General features: G+C 45.5%; 1 protein-coding gene across 1 annotated transcript in view; it reads right to left on the bottom strand.

The window, feature by feature from the left end:
* Positions 1-20,771, bottom strand: part of kif16bb (kinesin family member 16Bb) — a 36,829-nt gene extending 16,058 nt beyond the window's left edge. Inside the window, 12 exon segments of the mRNA XM_056292269.1 lie at positions 6,149-6,208; positions 6,685-6,750; positions 6,925-7,100; positions 7,559-7,687; positions 9,593-9,761; positions 10,111-10,253; positions 10,367-10,482; positions 18,031-18,128; positions 19,312-19,428; positions 19,711-19,827; positions 19,928-19,991; positions 20,725-20,771. Of these exon segments, the coding sequence (XP_056148244.1) occupies positions 6,149-6,208; positions 6,685-6,750; positions 6,925-7,100; positions 7,559-7,687; positions 9,593-9,761; positions 10,111-10,253; positions 10,367-10,482; positions 18,031-18,128; positions 19,312-19,428; positions 19,711-19,827; positions 19,928-19,991; positions 20,725-20,771 (1,302 nt within the window).
* Positions 20,772-21,648: the final 877 nt, after the last annotated feature.

Raw genomic sequence — 21,648 nt, 5'->3', positions numbered from 1 at the left:
GTGCTGTTAGGATGATGGAGTAATGGTTCACATTGCTACAGATGATCCTAAGTACCTGCCCATGAGGCAGAGCAGAAAACATCCTGTATACGCTGTATATGGAGAATTTGGAGTCAATACTTCGCATAGCGCCACCCCCCCACCCCCCGGACCTCCTGCAGCTCCCCTCCATATAGATTGGGCCATAGAGTGAGAGACATGTCCGCCACCTCCCTCATTGGCAGACACAAGATGATAGAAATCCTTTTCTCTAATGAGGAGGGAGCGGCATCGACCTCAGCCCCTGTACTTAATTAAAAGAGATTCTTCGCAGACTTCATTAGAGGTGAGGAGCAGTCTGGCAGATTAATGCACTGCGTCACTTTCCTTAGACACGGGGAACAGATGAGATCCTGCAACCCCCCCCCCCACACACACACACACACACACACACACTCACAGAGTGCACGTTCCCACCACACCCAGTCAGTATGTCGGCTGGGAGGCGAAAGCCCGACTTCTCCTCTCCCCTCATAGAGGCAGCTGGTGAATATAATTAACTGTGGCCTACACCAGCAGCCAGACTTGGGCAGCATTTAAGCTCCCATTAAAGCCATCATCTGTGCTCGGGTGGAAATTTTAATGGCTTTTCTTGATGCTTTAACGGCTCGGGTTCACAACTTGGTTAGCATGCATATAAAAACACCACCGTAGCGAACCAGACTATCACACTTTCCTGGATGCCCATCAAGGCGTTTTCTTTTTTTTCTGAGAGGTAACTCACATCGAGGAATACATCAATGGCAACCGAACTCAGCGTATGAGAAAAGCCTCTGCATGTGAAGTGCGCTTGTGCCTTGGAAGGCTAATTTCCCTCAGAAGAAGTGCACTGACGTCCACAAGTTCTTTACATTAGAGTGCAAAGGGGGAAGGCTGCCACGTTGCCAGTGTTGAAACGGCATAAAGTTCCTGATTTACGTCTTACAAAATACAAATTTGAGTTTCTTGGCCCAGAGAAGTATAGTGATTTCTGGATAATGATCTTCTTCCCATTAGCTCTGCTTCATTATTTATTTGTGCTACATATAAAACCTTTCAGGCGGCACGGTGGCACAGTGGTTAGTGTGGTCACCTCACAGCAAGAAGGTCCTGGGTTCGAGCCCCGGGGTAGTCCAACCTTGGGGGTCGTCCTCTGTGTGGAGTTTGCATGTTCTCCCCGTGTCTGTGTGGGTTTCCTCCGGGGGCTCCAGTTTCCCCCACAGTCCAAAGAAGTAGGTCAGGTGAATCGGCCATACTAAATTGTCCCTAGGAGTGAATGTGTGTGTGTTTGTATGTCGGCCCTGTGTGATGGTCTAGCGGCCTGTCCCGGGTGTCTCCCCGCCTGCCACCCAATGACTGTTGGGATAGGCTCCAGCATCCCTGCGACCCTGACAGCAGGATAAGCGGTTCCGATAAAACCTTTTATATAAGGGTCACTCGAATGATAGAAACGCCGTCTTCCTTCTCTAAACACATAACCGAACCCTTTAGCTTCTTTGCCACGACCTAGATCACATGTTATTGTCCGTTTTTTAAATTCTCCAGCTATTCTTAATAGCTGAGATATGTACAATAAATTTGGTGGGGATGACAACTGAGCTTGCGGTGTGGGAAGATGGCGGCGTGAACTCTAAGTCTGCAGGGGCTTCACCCAGTACCGACTACAGTGTCTTTGTCCATGTCGACGTCTAAGTTTGTGTCATCGTGTGAAGTTTTTATTTTGTCGTTTGATTTTTTTTTTTCGTCTAATGGCTGAGAGAGCTGGCGTTGGACTAAAACAGCTTGGTCTGCTGCGTCCCGTGGGCCCAGGGACGCAGGCGGTCTGGCGGTGGCCTCACCTCGGTTCGACTTTGCAGTGTTTTTGTCTGCATCTGTGTCGTCGTGTGGAGTGCGGGGGAGGTGTGTCGAAGGCGTCTGGCTGGGAGAGCTGGCGTTGGATCGGCGGGGAGAGCCTGGTCTGCTGCATCTGATGGGCCCAAGGACCATGACCCTGCCTGGAGCTTCACCCAAAGAGGAAGCACCAAGGGCGGTCTGACAGGACGTGGAAGCGGGGCAGGCTAAGCTAAATGCTAGCCCATGCAGACTGGCAGTTCCGACAGTAATCCTGGCTGGCGTTCGTTCTCTGGACAGTGGAGTTTTTGGACTGTGTTGCACTGAGTGGACTGTGTTGTTAACTGTTAGTGTTTTTTGTATGTTTTTGGTGGTGTCGTTTTTGGACATTTTCGGACACGTGTTTGTATCTTTTGTGTTGCACTGCTATGGGCTGGGTAAAACAAAATTTGGTTTCTTTTTTGCACACACGTACATGGCAGACATGACAATAAATTGCTCCTGATTCCTGATTTGCAGAGCTGCAAATGTGCAACTGAACCAACTCTTCAGGTAGACACGACATTCATCTTCAAATTCAAGACTGTGGAATTGAACAGCACAGTTTAGCATACTGGCATGCAAACAACCTTTTAACAAGGGGGTTTCAATCTTTGTTAGCAGAAGCGACACCTGCGACTAGCATTCGCCATTATGTGAACCAGCATCATTATGGATGTCACTGAAAATGCAATTAATATAAAGTCACAAAATGATCCTGGAGTATTCAGAGGCAACTCACAGTGATGCATCAAGGGTAACGCCGGAACAAATGATTAAACTTCACAGGATGCAATAATGTTGGAATATGATCTATAACAGCTGATGAGAGATTAAACGCTGCTCGACTCAGGGCGTATGGGGTCCACCGATGCTGAAATGCAAGTTTTAACTGCCGGGGAATAAAAAAACAAAAACAAAAACCTGCCGAGATCAAACCGACGCTTCGGTTCACATTCTCTCCCTGAAACAGAGGTTATCTCCCACCACACCGCTTTATAAAGGGGAGCCCAAATAAAGGCCAAGGGCAGGAGAATGCAACCCAATCCTGCAGCAGCGGCACTGCAAACACAAGGTGTGTAGGTGTGTGTAAATGCGCTCTTGAGTGTGTACACATGCATGCGGGTGTGCGCGCGTTGTGTCCGCGCGGTGGAACAACATTTCACTTTACCCTCTTTCTTGCCTTTTTTGTTCTCTCAATCTGTTGCTGTCTCGGTTTGGTAAGAGGCCGCTCTGGAATCCATCTCATATTAATTGCCTCGCCTTTCCCACATGCCCGGTAACCAATCTAGGAAGCTGAGGATGAATAACTTTGCATTCCAAATCTGCCTCGGATGGAGAATTCAAATTCCGCTTACACCGTTCTTGGTCAGCTTGCCTGCTCGCAGCCCGACCATGAAATTTAATCTAACTCTAAGCGAGAGAATCAAAAGACGCAACCAGTGAAATATACATACCCTCCTTGACAACGTGAAGACTGCTCTTAATACACAACCGATGTGTGATAAACACGAGATGTACAACATGTTTTGTGCGACACATCTGTCAGACAACATGGCAGGGTGGTCATATCAGGGCAATCATTCAAAGCAAACCAACCAACAACAAAAAAAATGAGAAATTTGACTGGATTTTAGGTTTCTATGTCAACCTGTACACTACTCAATGTCAAATTGTTGATTTTTCTTTTTCCAGAAGTAGGCAATACGAAATGGCGGATGGATGCACTTGGCTGTGTTGAACAGACCCAGACCCTGCCTCTAATGCCTCTGCAGCATTCCACACATGAACCCCACTTACCATTTCTCCCCCATGCAGAATGCAAATGGGCAGGTCTGGAAGACAAATGTCAAATCTATAAAGCCATTCATCAAACACTTTGAGATACGACAACATCGGTTTGCCAGCCAGTCACCAGTACAGTGGCCTTTCAGCCTAGGTGTCACGCTGCATCGTGAATCATAACAGGCGTCTCTCCATGGACGGGCACGGCCCCAGAGAAGCCACGCTGCTTTGGCGACTCATCTCGGCCCGTAGAGGTGGACAACGTCTCGCAGTACAACGTCCTGTCCACGTGAACACGCAAGCGAGGATCTACAACACGGCCTCTTTAACATGCCCGACAGGCAGAAAGGCCCGGGTGTCAATATCAGGTGCTCTTAATTATCAGCTCTGACAGCTGCTAATGAGCCCGACTTTGCTATGACGAATTAAATTCAGAGGCTGTTGTTGCCCCTAAATGTCAAACTGCTACCGAACATACAAATTTCAATTCCCTAAGATACTGCATGAAAAGTCCACAACAGGGTCAGGTGTTTGGATATTGTTACACCGTTAAATTTAACCACAAGCATTAAAAGAAAAGGGCACCAATAATGGAACCCGAGTTATTGCTCCAGTAATTAAGGAAATCCTAAATCCATGTTGCGACATCTTCTGACATACGACCGTTTCAAAGCCTCAGTTCAAAAGCTGTGCAAAAACGATGTGGCAAATCCTCAACAGCTGGAGACAGACATTATGTCAGCCCAGTCAGAGGGCACGATGATTGACATGCTCTGTAGCTCAATGAATAATGCAGCAGGCAGATTATTTGGGGGGGGGGGGGCATATTAGAGGCGTCAGACCGATGAGATTCGGGGGTGATGCTGCAGAACTTGGGCACATATTCAACAGATGTCCTGAGGTAAAGAAAAAAAAAAGTCGAGTGTGAACTCTGGGCTGGCCCGCAGAGGCCTTTAGCGGCGGACACCGCAAGGATGCTTCAGCTCTGTCTCGACCTCAGAGAAACCAGACGGGATGAGCGACTCTCCTAAACACCGTCATGTGTTAACTTCAGAATCATTACACCAGCTCTGAAGACTGTTGGCCGTTGGACGCCGTTCCCATCCAAATTGCTGTAAAATTAGATGTAAACACGAGGTTGGTTGACTTCCACTTAAATTACCCTTTTCCAGGTCTCTGAAGTAGCTGAGGCAGTTCAGAAGACTTGCAGTGACACCAGCTGGTGGGATGCCGGAACTGAAAGTGGCAAAGCACCTCAGCAACTGAACGGTGGGGTTAAAATGAATGAGGTAACCATCCCACTTCTATTCCTTTGTGACCTTGAACTCAGTAAAGCAACAGTAGCACAACTGAACATTTATATTGCACATGCTAAGGATAAGATTACATGTGGAGTACATTAAAAGTGCAAATATGGACCTTGAAAATCTAATTTGCAACAAATTTATGACAGATCCGTCACTTATTTTAGCCATGGTTTCCCATCATGATTAACAGTATAAGATTGAAAGAACGGAAACAGAAGCGGAACATCCATCCATCCATCCATTATCCAGACCGCTTATCCTGCTCTCAGGGTCGCAGGGATGCTGGAGCCTATCCCAGCAGTCATTGGGCGGCAGGCGGGGAGATACCCTGGACAGGCTGCCAGGCCATCACAGGGCCAACACACACACACACACACACACACACACACACACACACACACACACACACACACACACACACACACACACACACACACACACACAACACCCCTAGGGACAATTTAGTATGGCCAAGTCACCTGACCTGCATGTGTCTGGACTGTGGGAGGAAACTGGAGCACCTGGACATGGGGTGAACATGCAAACTCGAAACAGAGGACGACCCCCAAGGTTGGACTACCCCAGGGCTCGAACCCAGGACCTTCTTGCTGTCAGGCGACCGTGCTAACCACTGCGCCACCGTTCCACTCTGAAGTGAAACACCTTAAAAGATTTAATACTCCCCACTACTGCTGAAAAAGAAAATGCTGTGCTTTTCTGAGTTAAGCTTATTAACATTAAACTGGCCCCAAGATATTTACTTAAAAGCTCTGTCATCGCTTGTCTTCATTTTAATTCATACATTTCACAAGAGGATGGTGTAAAATGACAGCCAAAAACTGACAATGAACAGCGCTAGTATTTCCAGCATCGCCTGCTAAACCTCTCTGGAGCTAGCCAGACCGGGTCCCGAAGCAGGGGTTACACAGAGCCACCTGTGTGCCTGTGACAGACACAGCCTCAAATACTGAGCGAACAGGAAAAAAAAGACCAAAAATCTATGTAAATGCCACAGAGGTATGAATTCAGTCTTTGGTTGGTTTTTCTTGATCCCACACTTTTAAATGCTTCAGCTACTTAGAAGGGGGTTGGCGGGGCAAGGAAATGTCTTGACAATATGGTGTAAATGGAACCATTTCAACGCATAACTAACATTTATCTGAACACACCTTCATAATATTCTCAGTCTCCCACCACTTGTTGGTCCGCTCCTTACTCAGCTCTTCAACCTAACACAATTGAATGGATCATTGTTGATATTTTTGATTTTTTTTTTGTTTTTTTGATTTTGATATACTATATTTAATCCCTGTGGGGAAATTCTGCTCAGCATTTAACCCATCCTAACTGTGTAGCTGGGAGCAGTGGGCAGCCGCCATGCAGCACCCGCAGACCAACTCCAGTTTTTTTCCTCATTGCCTTGGTCAGGGGCACAGACAGGAGTATTTACCCTAACATACATGCATGTCTTTTTGATGGTGGGGGAAGCTGGAGCACCTAGAGAAAACCCACCGCAGACACAGGGACAACATGCGAATTCCACACAGAGGACGACCTGGAATGACCTCCAAGGTTGTCCAACCTTGGAGTTTAAACCCAGGACCTTCTTGCTGTGAGGTGACAACGCTAACCACTGGGCCACCATGCCACCCAATATTGGGGAACATTAATACTACTGCTCCATGCTCAGGATATGAAGACTCACCTTCGCTTCATTCTCAGCCAGCCTCTCCTCTACCTTCAAACTGGCCGACTGGTTCTGATGGTGAGCCTGAGGAAAAAACAGAGAAAAGTAGACCCCATTATGGCCTCCCTAAACCAATCCTACAAAAAAAACCCAAAAATATAAAAATACTGCGCAATGTACAACGACCTTTTATGCAAGGTTCAAGTGTGTGACCTGTAAATGCCCATATATATATATTTAAAAAAAAATACGGCAGACCTGGCTGGCTTGCTCCACCATCCCTCTGAGCTTGGCGATCTCTGCCTGCAGTTCTCGAATCACCCTTACGCTGCCATCTTCATTCACCACGGGTGAGTTCACAATGCTCTTGGCTCGGCTGGCGTAACGCAACGTGCTCAGGGTCTCCACGTAGTTCACGTCAGCTGGAGAAATAGCTGCCATCACCCCGAGAGGAATGACCGTGGGTTGAGCAAAAGTGGTGGGGTATGACATTGTAAAGGACTATTCACTGTGTCAGATACAGTGCGACAGCTCAACACCAACTTTAAGTACACCTTAACTTGCTGATGAGGAAAAAAACAACTGGGAACATTCTAACGCAGTGTTTCTCAACCCAGTCCTCAAGGACCCCCTATCCTGCAGATTTTCATTGTAACCCTGCATAGGTAGCCCTGCTTGTACTTACTCGACCAATCATCTCGCAGCACTTAATTATGCAAGGTGTGCAACATCTGACAAAATCCATTGCTGATTGGTTGAATAACTACAAACAGGTTGCAAAGAAAATATGCAGGATAGGGGTTCCTTGAGGACAGGGTTGAGAAACACTGTTCTAACGGCTACCTGACAATGGTTTAAAATGGCAGCGTTAACCAAGTTCAGATGGACCTACTTGCTATCATGATAGTCTTGGAGTTCCCCCCCAGGCTGTCTTTTAGGAGCCATGTCAGCACGGAGTCTCTGTAAGGAATGAAGAGCTGCTTTTTCCTTTTTGCCATCTGCCCGTCGTCACTCAGGTCAGCTGGTGTGTCACAGAAGAAAACAATAATTTACTTTAACAAACTGAAGACTATACCGCTTGTATATCGAAAAATATATTTGGGCGAAAAAGTTATTTGACGTTTCTTGGCCAGTAGGCCTACATTAAAATAAATACCAGGGAAAAAAAAAACAGACTGTTTTTGAAAAAAGAAAAGAAAAAAAGAGTAGAGACAGTGAACAATTTTAAACTCTATTCAACTGTGAATTTTACGCCATTGTACATTTGGCACAGTATTTGTCAGACACGACATCGTTCGGAGTTAAGCTCATGTCAGCCTGCAAGGAATCCCGGTGAAGGAGTAATAACTTTAGCTAACGCGTGTGTGGGTGGGTAGCTTTAAATATTGAGAGCCAGTGAGAGAAAAGTTCCGGGCACAGTATTTGACTGTTTACAAAACAAGTTGTGAGCATTGTTGAAGGAGGCGCCACGTAGTCTGCTGGAAGAGCGAGGCATGACGTCATATAGGCTCCGCGGGGCAGAACTTCCACAGACAAAGTTGGCGGAAATTCACGCGAAATGCAGCGACCAGCGAGTACAAATTAGACTGACGGTGCCCTTGAGCACAGGAGGGAGGAAAAAACGGCTGATAAATAAAAAATGCACGTTAAAAAACAGCTGATGTAATGGCCTCTGATCACAACGGCAACAAGCGATCCGGTTAAAACAGTTCCAACGGTGGCGTCCTTCGATGATGATGATGATGATGATGGAGTTCTGCTTATAAACTGAGTGTCGAAGACGGCCTGGTAAGTTGTACATGTCAGTCATTTGCACGAGTTGTTAGTGTATATCATAATCTATCTTCCTCACTGTGCTTTCGCCATGTGTCCACGTTCCCTTTAAAGAGTCAGTCTTCAATGAATTGAATTCAGTCAGTAAAGTATTATCATGGGAAATTAGTGTTAGGAGTGGCAATTTTCAGCTTCAGAAGTATCATTCGATTTGGTAAAACTGTTCTAGCGCCCCCTCTCCGAACACAGCCAAATCTCAGGTGGTTGAGTTTATTGGTAGCTAGCTAGCTCGCCAATTTACACGATGTTGCTAGGCAACTATTCAAAAACAGACCAACAGAGTGACGAGGACAGTTCATTGACCGTCCAATCAAACCAGGGCAATAAATAATTTAATTAATTCCCAGAAGCTGATTGGTTTTTCTGAAACAGTACACTTACGGTGACAACCAGGAGGATAGCTTTTCAAGGTGCTTTCGTCATGTTTTCACACCAACAACAGCTCTAATATTTTGGGTAACTTTACATTAACATATCATCCATCCATCCATCATCCAAGCCGCTTATCTTAATCAGGGTCGCCCGATGCCGGAGCCTATCCCAGCAGTCACTGGGCAGCAGGTGGGGAGACACCCTGGACAGGCCGACAGGCCATCACAGGGCCGACACATTCACACCTAGGGACAATTTAGTACAGCCGATTCACCTGACCTACATGTCTTTGGACTGTGGGAGGAAACCGGAGCACCCGGAGAAACCCACACAGACATGGGGAGAACATGCAAACTCCACACAGAGGACGCCCCGGGATGAGCCCCAAGGTTGAACCCAGGACCTTCTTGCCGTGAGGTGACCGCGCTAACCACTGCGCCACCATGATGCCGCTACATTAACATACCCTCCGTTAAAAAACAGTGAGATTAAAAAACATGGTTTTCATTAGGGGGGATTTTGAGAACTTAAATGCACTACCACAGTCTACTTGAAGTCAGCCTAAATGCCATTTATTGTTTTGCAGTAAGAAGTGGAAGGATGCCAGTCTAAAATCTGTGTGCTTGTACAAATTTTGGTTTTTGGCCATTAACGAATGGCTTGCTCAGTAATAGACTGTGCGGTGCGATGATGAGTCATTCAAGATGCGACCTCCATTTACCCAGAGCCGAGATCACACTGCCCAGGGTGACCAGAGATTTGTTGATGTTGGCACCTTCTTTCAGCCGGACAGCCGTGGCATGCGTGGCGTCAGCTCTCTCGCTGCCTGCCAGGTCTACCAAGTGGATCTTACTCAGCGTCTCACATGGCAGCTCTGCATTAAACAACGCCTGTGGCGTGGGAAACATTACCGAGCAACCCGTTTAGTTCAAACAAGGCAGTCTCACAGAGGAATACTTAGCTGTATAGGCAGTATCACAACAGTGCTACTTAAAAGGCTTTGAAGATGGCAAAAGAGAATTGCTAAAAAAAATAAATACCATTAAACAAAATATATAAATAGGATATAATTAATTAGAGCTCTTGGGGCTTGACCTTCCTCACACCTAAGGCTATGTAGTTTTCTGAGAAACTTTTCTTAAAGCCTTCTGAAGTTCAAACACAACACATTGAGATCATGCCACAGAGAATGAACTCTTCCTATAACTGAGCACCGGAGGCGCATGTGGTGTCGCTTACCTGTGTGAAGCGGATGGTGAAGATGGCGTGAGAGCGGCTACTGATGTCATTCATGGCCGTGCTGGCCGTGGTGCGGTTGGCATTCCCTGTCATCATCAGCTCCTCCACATCGCTGTAGCTGCACACAAGATGCTGCGACAGGTCTGGACACATTTTGTTGGAAGAGTTTTGGCCCTGACTCTCAGACACTAAATCTTAAGACCTTAAAAGTCAAACAGAGCTTGACATGGGATGTACAAGTGTGAGGCTGCCTTACTCTCTACATAAGGTCCGTTCACGGGGTGTTCTCTCACTCTCAATCCTCTTTTTTCGCTGACTGTTGGCCTCCTCTTGAGAAGGTCCTGCACACGTTCATTGTAGATCTGCAAATAGCTGATGCCAAGAAAGGACAGACATTTGACACCACACTGAACAGGAAAAAGCCTGTACCAAAAAAACGAAAATAATGAAGGGTCACTATGATTATGACTACATTCAACTATAGGGGGCAAAACAAACTGTGTTTTATTCACAAACTACAAATAATCTACTGAGGAATGTACAAATAAGTTAAAACCCGATTGTATACCTAAAAGCAAGCACGATCAGAATCACAAACACTTTGTCATTTCATTTCACGCACTTGCGCATGTGAAATGAAACAAAACATCGTTTCCCCCAGCCCACAGCAGTGCAACACAAAAACAAAAACACATATCAAAAAAACTACAAGAACACATATATCCAAACTAACACATATAGCTAAACTAAAAAAATGAAAAAATAATCACTGTCCAGGAGAACGAACACCGGCCAGGATGACTGTCAGAACTGCTGGTCTGCATGGGCTAGCAGTTAGCTTAGCCTGCTACGCTTCTGCATCCTGTCAGACCACCCTCGGTGTTTCCTCCTCGGGTTGTGGTTCTTGGGCCCACAGGATGCAGTAGACCAGGCTCCCTCAGCTGATCCAATGCCAGCTCTCCCAGCCAGACACCTCATCGCACTCCACACGATGACACTAAAAACACAGTCAAGGCTAGGCAAGGCCGCCGCCAGACCGCCCTCAGTGTTATCAGAACTGCTGGTCTGCATGGGCTAGCAGTTAGCTTAGCCTGCCCCACTTCCGCGTCCTGTCAGACTGCCCTCAGTGTTACCTCTTCGGGCACAACTCCAGGCAGGGCCGTGGTCCCTGGGCCCACAGGCCGCAGCAGAACAAGCTCTCCCAGCCATCAAACGAAGACAAACTTAGACGCAGATGTGGACAAAGACACTGCATGGACGGTACAGAGTGAGGCCACTGCAAACATGAATTCGCATCGCCATCTTCCCACACCGGAAGCGGAACTATCACAAGTAAACTCCAGTCAGGGCCATGGCCATTGTCAAGCCCTACACCCCCGCCCGAACACTTCGCTCTGCTGCCTCGGGACGCCTGGTTGCCCCGTCGCTCAGAGGCCCCTGCTGCCGATCGACCCGGTCACGGCTCTTTCTGTCCTGGCCCCACAGTGGTGGAATGAACTCCCCACTGATGTCAGGACAGCAGAGTCGCTGCCCATCTTTCGGCGCAGGTTGAGAACTCACCTCTTTAAGAACTACTACCCTGCTACTTGCTCTTAGCACTTATTGTATTCACTCATTAAAAAAAAATCTCTTTCTTGCACTTTTACTTTAGCACTGGTTTTGCTCTTAGAAGCTTGTTTAGATGCACTTATGACCTCTGATGACTAGTAGTTCTCCTGATTTCCTACTTTAATGATGCCCTTATTGTAAGTCGCTTTGGATAAAAGCGTCGGCTAAATGACTGTAATGTAATGTAAACCAATGTGAACTGGAATTTTGCAGACACACCAATATCACTATTGTTGAGAGCCTGATTGTATAATTAAAAACTGGCAGATTACCTAATTCACAAAAAAGGAGTCCTTGCAGTGTCGTGGATAAATTAATCTAAAAAACATGGTGGCAATCAAACAGCAGAGACCTTACACTGTGGGTGTAGCCATACATATCTCCATTTTCACAATGTTACACAATTAAAAGCAACTAAAAAGATTAATGCAATAGAATTTGCATGTTAATGGGCTCTTTTCACTACTCAAAGATGTTACCATCTATTGTCACCTCCTTGTGGTGCACATAAATTTACAATGTTTTAATTGTGCAAAACAAATGTCAACACAGTGTTGTGAGAAACTGACAGCTTCGTAATGTGGGGAGAAACTTGTCATGGATTTCAGGAACAAGTAGCCAGAGCCAAGCCCTATTAGCGTCAAAGGGCAAGCGGTGGAGATTGTGTCCCAGTGCAACATTTAGGAATCTGTGACTCCCTGAAATATTAGAAATCTATACAGACAAAATTGGAAAGAAACCCCCACGCGATCTCTGTAAAAAGCATCTCTTGTCAACATTACAAAGGTGCTCAAGAAAGCATGTTTTCACCAAACAGATGCATGTTTGGGAGGCAGCCTTCTTGGAAACAGCAAGTGAAATGCAGTGGTGGCTGGTGCTAAAAAAATTTGGGGCGGGAGGGGCGCAATTTACCTTTGCACAGCACACCTGACAGCTGCTTTAATGTCAACACAGTCAGAGTTATTAAGAAGGACAATGTAGCCTATAAATTTTATCAGGGTTCGCAGACGGTGGATGATTGACAGTTGAGACGAGGCATGGTGGTGGGTGTGAACATGATTGACAGCCACGAGAATTGTCCACTCACATTAGATTAAAAAACATTAAAACAATACCAATTCGCTGCCAATAAAAGTGGGAGTGTCTGGAGCGGCACAGAACTGCGCCCCTTGGAAAATCTGAAGAAACCAATCAGACAGCAGCCTCAGGTCACCTGCTCGCCACAAGTTTGAGGGCTTACATAAGGTATCATTTGGCTGGCGCCCCTCACCCAGGAAGTATAAGTATTCAGACAGAAATCAACCAAATACCATATGAACCAATATTTAATGCTGCTGACAGACTGAAAAACAATTTCATTTCATAATTATTTGCATTATACAACTAAATAATATTTAACATGTTTAAGTAGATTTTAATCTCTTGATATTTGAAGGGGGCGGCGCCCCAGCGCCCTGTACTGGCCAGCCACCACTTGGGAAATGATAAGAATTAGACTCCGTTGGGGTGATGTGATAAAGATGACAAAGTAATCACGCACCATTAAAGACAACATGAATCACCCTCTGCGTGGTGTAGTTTACCATCAGTATTTTCAGTCTACCTTATGACGCCTACATGTTCTTCTTAACACTTACGGAACTTGTTTCAAACATGTGTAATTAGATAGGTTATTGTAATGTGATCTCATATTTGCTTATAGCAAACATAATTTCCCTTGTCTTTATGCATGCTCAACAATCCAGGTAAGGAAATCACAGAAAGGTAAGTCAGTTCATCTGGACACAACGTTTATTGAGAGATATGTTTCATCACTCATCTAAGTGATTAAAAAAAAACAAGATTAAAAACAGGACAAACAACATTTAGTATAAACAAGTGAGGTAGTAAAAATAAGAGAGGTAGCAAAAATGATAGTGAGACAATAAAATATAGCAGCGGGCTTTCAACTTTCAAAATAGTGCATGGGATTATAACATGTAGTTATCCATATTGCAGGGGTTTTAGTACCAGTTAGTCCTCAGCAGCTGTAGGCAGGTGTATGTTTGTGTGTGTGTGGGGGGGGGGGGGCGATGGAGGCTACAGCTCTGGGGAAGAAGCTGTTCCTAGGCCTGTTAGTCTGGGTTTTGATGGTGCGGTATGTTTTCCCCGATGGCAAGGGAACAAACAGACCTGGGTGTGTTGCATCTTTCCTGGGAATAGTTGCAATCACAGCATTGTAAGATGGCGACAGCCGCCATCCAACATCAATAGAGGACAGCTCTCACAACTCTCAGTAAGGACAATAACATCATCATCCTTCCGGCAGACAAAGGCAGATGCACTGTTGTATCAAACCAGACAGACTATCATGAGACAGTTATGCTGTTACTCAGCGGCATGAATACTTATGAGCCCCTGGAACAAGATCCGGGCAGTGGTTACAAGAAAAAGGTGATAGACTGTCTGAAGCTATTAGAACAGGACAATGCTATTGACAGAATTTTATACCATAGATTATACCCAAGATTATATCCAGGGGAAGCTACACCTAGTCTGTATGGTTTACCTACGACACATAAACAGGATGTGCCATTGCAGCCTATTGTTTGTATGATTAACTCAGTGACCTAGAACATCTCTAAGTTTCCTGCAACTACCCCCCCTTTTCACCCCAATTGTACCCGTCTAATTACCCCCACTCTTCCAAGACGTCCTGGTCACAGCTCCACCCCCTCTGCCGATCCGGGGAGGGCTGCAGCAGACTACCACATGCCTCCTCCGGTACATGTGGAGTCGCCAGCTGCTTCCTGTCACCTGACAGGTGACAGTTTTGCCAGGGAGACGTAGCGCGTGGGAGGATCACCCCCCAAACAGACGCCCCAACTGACCAGAGTAGGCGTTAGTGTAGCGACCAGGACACATACCCACATCCGGCTTCCCACCCGCAGACACGGCCAATTGTATCTGTAGGGATGCCTGACCAAGCCGGAGGTAACACGGGGATTCGAACCGTCAATCCCCATGTTGGTAGGTAACGAAATAGCCCGCCATGCCACCCAGATGCCCCTTGCATCTATTCTTAACCTGTTGGTAGGCAGTAATGAACATCACATTCAGAACACTATGGATTTTGTGGATAAGGTGAGGGACATCATTATGGAGGGAGATGAAACAATGGTCTCTGATGATGTTAAGTCTCTCTTCACATTCCTGTTGATGAAGCAGTGGAGGTAGTCCTTATGCAATTACAAAATGACCCCACCCTTAGCAATAGGACCACCCTTAACACAGACCAAGTGTGTCTGCTCCTGAAGCTGTGTCTTCAGTCCACATACAGGGGGCAGTACTATAGGCAGAGGCATGGGTGTGCTATGGATTCCCAAGTCTCACCTGCCGTGGCCAACTTGTTTAAGGAGGAAGTGGAAAAGAGGGCCCTGATGGCCTATCCAGGGACACCACCTAGCCATTGGTTCAGATTTGTGGACAACCCCACTGGAGCACAAACTAGGAGTCATCAGGACACTACCACCGAGCTGACAAAGTCCCCACTGACACAGTGGCAGGCAAAGGGGAGAAATCTCATATCAAACAGGCCCTGGTTAAGTGTGGTTATCCTAACTGAGTGTTTGTCAAAGCCAGGAAGACGCCCAAACAGTGCACCAGCCAATCAAAGAAAGGAGATGGACAACAGCTGCCTAAAGGTAAACCAGTGGTGATTCCATATTTGGCGGGAGTGTCAGAAAAGCTGAGACGCGTATTTTCCAAACACCGCGTCTCAGTTGCTTTTAAACCCCAGAAAACGCTGTGACAGAAGTTGGTCCACCCCAAGGATCAGGTTCCCCGGCACAAACAGAGCAATATAGTGTACGCTGTTATGTGCCAGGAGGATTGCCGTGACTTGTACATCGAGGAAATCAAACAGACATTGGCCAAAAGGATGTCACAACACAGGAGAACTAACACGTCAGGCCAGGACTCCGCAGTCTACACCCATCTACAGGCCAGTGGCCACTCTTTCAGGGATGAGGATGTGCACATCCTTGATAGGGAGGAACGGTGGTTTGAATGGGGAGCAAAGACGCCATCTCTGTGAAGAGGGAACGACCATCCCTGAACCCTGAATTGCTAAGAGTACATCTGTTGTCACCATTTTACAATGCTGTGATTCCAACTATTCCCAAATCCTCTGTGAATACTACACATGGCCACTGAAACTCTAGTTAATGGTCATGCCTATTTGCATATGAAACTGATTGTTGATTTCGGTCGTTATGTCACTGTACTGTTTATAAGGGTGGGGATACCTGCAGTCAGTTGAGACTGAAGAGGTCACTTCGGTGAGTGATGAAACATTTCTCTCAATAAACGTTGTGTCCAGATGAACCGATTCAACTTTCTGTGATCAGTTCCCTTATGGCACCATCATTTCCCTTACAGGATCAATAACATGCCTCAAAGCTTTAGTGAGAAACACTGGAACAGCATGAAGAGACCAACATATAACTTGTGCCTGTGCTTGATGACAGCTTGTGGAGGCTTCTGAGTTTTAGCAAAGCTTATTATTCAATGAAAACACAGATCTATATTTGCAGCATTCTCATCCAAGTTTAAATTATTTGGATAAGCCTAACAAAAACTCTGGCATTACAAACATTGGACAGTTTCATTCAACTAAAAGCTTTAGAAGACAATTTAATTCTTGACCTGAGATTCTTCCTTTAAGCACTGTCAATGCGTTTCCTCAACTCCTGAGATGCAGTGTAAATTTTGTGCCATTCTAGACACATAATCTTCACATTACACAAGCTATTAGCCATTTCAATTTCAAGAAAGCTCGTTCAAAAAGTAACTTAAATCAAATGTGGTGCTAGAGCTAAAGCTCAAATCAGTTTGAAAAGGAAAACATTTTACCATTTTACCCTTCGAGTCACAGCTACCCTTATTTTTACACTTTTTTTGTCCTTTTAAAAACGGGGGGGGGGGGAAACAGGTCTCTGGGATATAGAAATACTGTTCCAACATAAGGGGATGTATAACCGTTTTGTCTGCAAAAATAGTCCAGGTGAAGTACACCACTTGGCAATCAAATAACACTAGCAAAGGACATAGCACCACTATTAAAGAGAAAAAGGAGCAAAGAATGACATCTCTCTGTGCATAATGACTACTATATCACTATTTTACCCACGCTCCTCATCTGCCAGCCAGACAGAGCTCCCATCATCATCTTAAGGGAGTGCTATTACACTTGATTTGATATTAAGGCTCATTGTCCATTAGCATTCTTTCTCACAGTAAATGAGCAATTAGGGATGACCCTAAGGGCTTCCTGTTCAATCTGTTATGCACCGGCTCAAGTACTGCCCAACTGCGATGATGAGTAACGACAGTTCAATGTCTACAGCTCTACCCCTTTGTACCGTGGTTACTTGTCATGCCAAGTGGCTAAATGATTACGCCAAACCTGAGGGGTAATAAGGTACCGTCTACTGGTCATGTAGAAAAACATTAAGTCCTTTCAAACAGCTTCATTTCGTACTCCAACTACAGCCTATGGGAGTAAACTCTGACATTATGCATGCTCAATAATCCAGGTAACAAAATCAAAGAAAGTTGAATCAGTTCATCTGGACACAACATATATTGACAGAAATGTTTAATCTCTCCAGTCTAAACTGACTGCAGGTGTCCCCACCCTTATAAACAATACAGTGGCATAACAACTGAAACCAATGACCAGTTTCATACGCAAATATAGGTGTGACCATTAGCTAGAGTTACAATGGCCATGTGTACTATTCACAGAGGATTTGGGAATGTTTGCAATCACAGCATTGTAAGATGGTGACAGATGTACTCTTAGCCCCATCCCCCCCATTCAGGGATGGTCATTCCCTCTTCACATAGACGGCCTCTTTAACTCCCCGGTCAAACCAGTGTTCCTCCCTATCAAGGATGTGCACATCCTCATCATTGAAAGAGTGGCCACTGGCGAATATGGCCGTTTTAACATTAGTTAATGCTCATGCCTATTTGCAAATGAAACTGATGGTTGGTCTCAGTTGTTATACCACTGTGTTGTTCATAAGGGTGGGGATACCTGCAGTCAGTTGAGTGATGAAACGTTTCTCTAAATAAACGTTGTGTCCAGATGAACTGATTCAACTTTCTTTGATCATCATGAAATCTTTTGTAGCAAAATGAAAGTTGTGAATTTGTCGTTAATTGGAGAGACTTCGAATAGTGACTGGAGAGACCTCTGTTAGTCCTGAAACTTCTCTTTTGAATGACCAGAAGCGTTACCTCATTCACTGGATGATGACCCCTTACCTGACCTCTGTGCGAAAGGACACCGCATCGCTCTTGCTTCTCTTGGATATCTCACAGAACAAATGTTCACAGATCCGTGGAATTAAGCCTTTATCCTCCTGCCACAATATAGGAAACATGCAAAATTATGTACACACACACACAATCTCATAATGTTACTAGGTAAACCTGTGAAATGAATATGACATTCTGTCCCTACACTGTCTTTTAATTTAGTCATATTTCCCCATTCTTTGACCACAACTCAGGATGCGCAAAGCTTGCTAAACACAAATAACAGCTCGTCTGATGGAGCTACCGAAGCATAAAACCAATTCCAGTCTGAATTGTGTGCCCTCTTGTTTTAATTACAAAGTAACAGATAGTGAGCATTGAGAGCTGTATATAATTATCTAGGATGTTGACAGCAACTCAGTTGACGACCTTGCACGAGTCTCCTGGTAGACAGGCATAAATCTCATCAGCCACATGAAATTTCCAACACTGTGCAAGGTGGGGAGAGGGAAAGATGGGAACCTCTCTCGCCTCATTGTATTTTCTGATTAGAGAGGACAAACATAATGGGGGAGGAGGAGGGGTACATCTAATGAGGCTGCCAGTCAGTCCTTTCATAGTTGGGAAGAAGTGGTGCATGAAGAAGTGAAGGTACACAAACTGTGTAAACTCTATAGCATTGCGATTGTTACACAACATCCCCTGCGTCCTCGGCGCTGTGCAGTTGCTAGTCAGACTGCTTTGTGAACGGACAATCCAAATGAGACATTCAGAAGGTTTCCATCATGAGCAAATTAACATGTCAAAACAAGCAGCAGACAGAAAAATGAAACTGGGCTGGATCTGGACCGAATGGATCACAGCATCTGGCACCCACCATGATGCCGGTACAGAAATGCACGGCAGCGTATTCAGTGACGTAAACGTTCTTCAGGCCATTAAAATCTGTTTCTAAAAAAATGTGAAGCGAGAAATGGAGAATTCAGGTGCTGACTCTTGACTCATTTTAGACCCGCAAGGCCCAATTTATATATGGGTTCTGACTTCTGTAAGGAGACCACACTCTGGCCAGAGGTGCAGGGCAATCTAGGACCGGATGTGATCCCTATGCTGATCTGCTGGAATCATGGATGTATTATAGTAGAACTATAATACATCCATGGCCGGAATCGGCGCAGAGGCGGGGGCGGTCTAGGACCAGATGTGATCTCTTTGCGGATCTGCCGGACTGTGGGTGGATCCGATCCAGTGTCAGCATGTGATGTGGACACCAAGAAGAGGCCTTACAATATCACCCATCATTGTGTAGGATTTTCCAGTCCCTGTCTGGCCATAGGCAAAGATGCAGGCATTGAAACCCTCAAACGCAGCTTTCAGAACATCAGTTCCCAAGTCTTGAAAAATCTGAAATGGCAGAGGCAGGTTACTAAAAATGAGAGAAATGTTGCACACGGCACACCTAAAATACATTAAGAGGATAGAAACAGATCATGTATAAGTTTGACTATCTGACTGCCAGATAAGGTTAATTGCCAATAACTAGATCTCACTTTTTGTCATCCTGCACAAATTTAGGCATCTGACACAAGTCGACCCTCAACTTTGCAATGAAGGTTATACAGTGAGGAACTTTCCCAACAGCAGACAAAGACTTCAAATATTACACAGTTGAAATGGATCGGACACCTTCTCCTGGGCTGCAAAAGAGGGGCTTTTTCTGTCAGTGGAATCATAGGAGAAGTCATAAGAAAAGGATTTCCCTCTATCCATCTGTCCATTCCCACGGATAACACTGGGTGAGAGCTGAGAGGAAAAAGGAAACCAGAAATTATTCTAATTCCACTTTGTATGTGCCCATCAAGTGCAACGCATCATCACCCACTATGCTGTGCAGGCACTATACCTTGACGATGGTGGCGGTGTTTCCCTTCAGCTGTACTATCACTTTCGAAGACAACCGTTTTTCTCTGCGTGTGGAAACAATGAGATCTGAGCGACGTGATTAAGCGTGAATGTGAATTTCATAAAACTGAATGTGTAAACAGAGAGAGAGAGAGACACAGAGAGACACAGAGAGACACAGAGAGAGAGAGACAGAGAGACAAAGAGAGACAGAGAGAGAGAGAGAGAGAGAGAGAGAGAGAGAGAGACAGGGTGAGGGGGAGAGAGTGTGTGTACAGGTACAAGTACAGGCTCAGTGATCACAGTCCTAGCCATTGAAAAGGGCAGACACAAAAAATCTTGGCTACCAAAAGAGCAAAGAATATGTGGTCCCTGTATGGCAGGGGAGGTGGAGACAGAGATGCACTTCCTGCTAAATTGTGAGAAACCCCAGAACACAAGCAAAAAACACCAGGGGAAATTTGAAAACCAGATTCCAAATGTTCCACTCCTGAATGAGAAAGAGCAATGGCCACTTATTTTAGGAGAGGGCCAAAGTGCACACATTACGGCACAATATGTGTCACAATGCCATAGCCTAAGGGTCTGTGAGTGACCACAACACTGTCAGTTCCTGTTCAAGTGCTGTTGTATGTTTCTGCCAGGTCTATCTATTCCTTTTTCTGTTTTGTCTGTTTGTTTGTTTGGTACTCTGTTGACCTGTTTTGCTGTCACCTGCTTTGGCAATATTGTAATTAATGCAGTCATGCCAATAAAGCATCATTGAATTGAGAGAGAGAGAGAACACATGTAGCCTACCTTTTGGTCAATGGTCGGACTCGGACCGCCACGCGCACTGGGGCCATAGTTGGCCAAATTAAAATAAAAATAATTTTTAAAAAAAAAGATCACCAATAACTGTTTGTCTTCACGGTCAATTCACCGACGTGAGTCTTAAAACATACAAGAAAAAAAAAAGAAAAGAAAAAAAGCTCCTGTCCTCCAGCACTAAGTGTCATCGCCCAGCGTTTCCCATTAAGCGTAATTACTTTATTCTCTCACCTGCGCGCTGTCGTTGAGTGCGCTGCATGACAGGCGCCGCTGACCCGCTGCGGGCGGGCGGGCGGGTACAGCCAACACTCTAACTACAAGTCTCCTGAGTGGAAAACTGAAAACCGGGGGGGGGGATAACCTCGCGTTTATTTGCTTGTTTTGGGAACACGATATTAATAGTGAATGGCTGTTTGGCTCCAACGTTTTCACCCCTCTTTGCGTGGTTCAATGACGTCTTATCCTGCAGCCTCCTCCTGCACAGTGTGTTAATCCTGCGTGTAAGTGTAGTGTTTGAGCAGTTCAAATCAAATTCCGCGTGATCCCACTGTAAAACTGCCAAATAAAGCGATTTTAAAATGCCTAAATATGTGTTTTTAATGTGACCCTACGTGGTTTAACCTGCACTAGCTCCACCCGCTTGCGCCATCGACGTACAGTAATTGAACGGCCGCAGTGGCGCCGTCTCAATGGGAAACCCGCTATAGGCGCTTAATTCTTCCCTTCATAATCTCATAGAAGCAATCTGTTAAATTAGTAAACCGAGTGAATCACACTAAACGTACAAAAATATAATCAATTATGACACGTCATGTCTTTACCGTATTACTACGTTAAAAAAAAAACGAGCTCGGGAAGTAGTGGGGTGGGTTATAAAAGCGGCCGTAACTCGGATTGAGACTGATCCCGCTT

Source organism: Lampris incognitus, chromosome 13 (genome assembly GCF_029633865.1).
Source record: "Lampris incognitus isolate fLamInc1 chromosome 13, fLamInc1.hap2, whole genome shotgun sequence".
NCBI lineage: Eukaryota > Metazoa > Chordata > Actinopteri > Lampriformes > Lampridae > Lampris > Lampris incognitus.
This window is presented reverse-complemented; position numbering and strand designations above follow the sequence as displayed.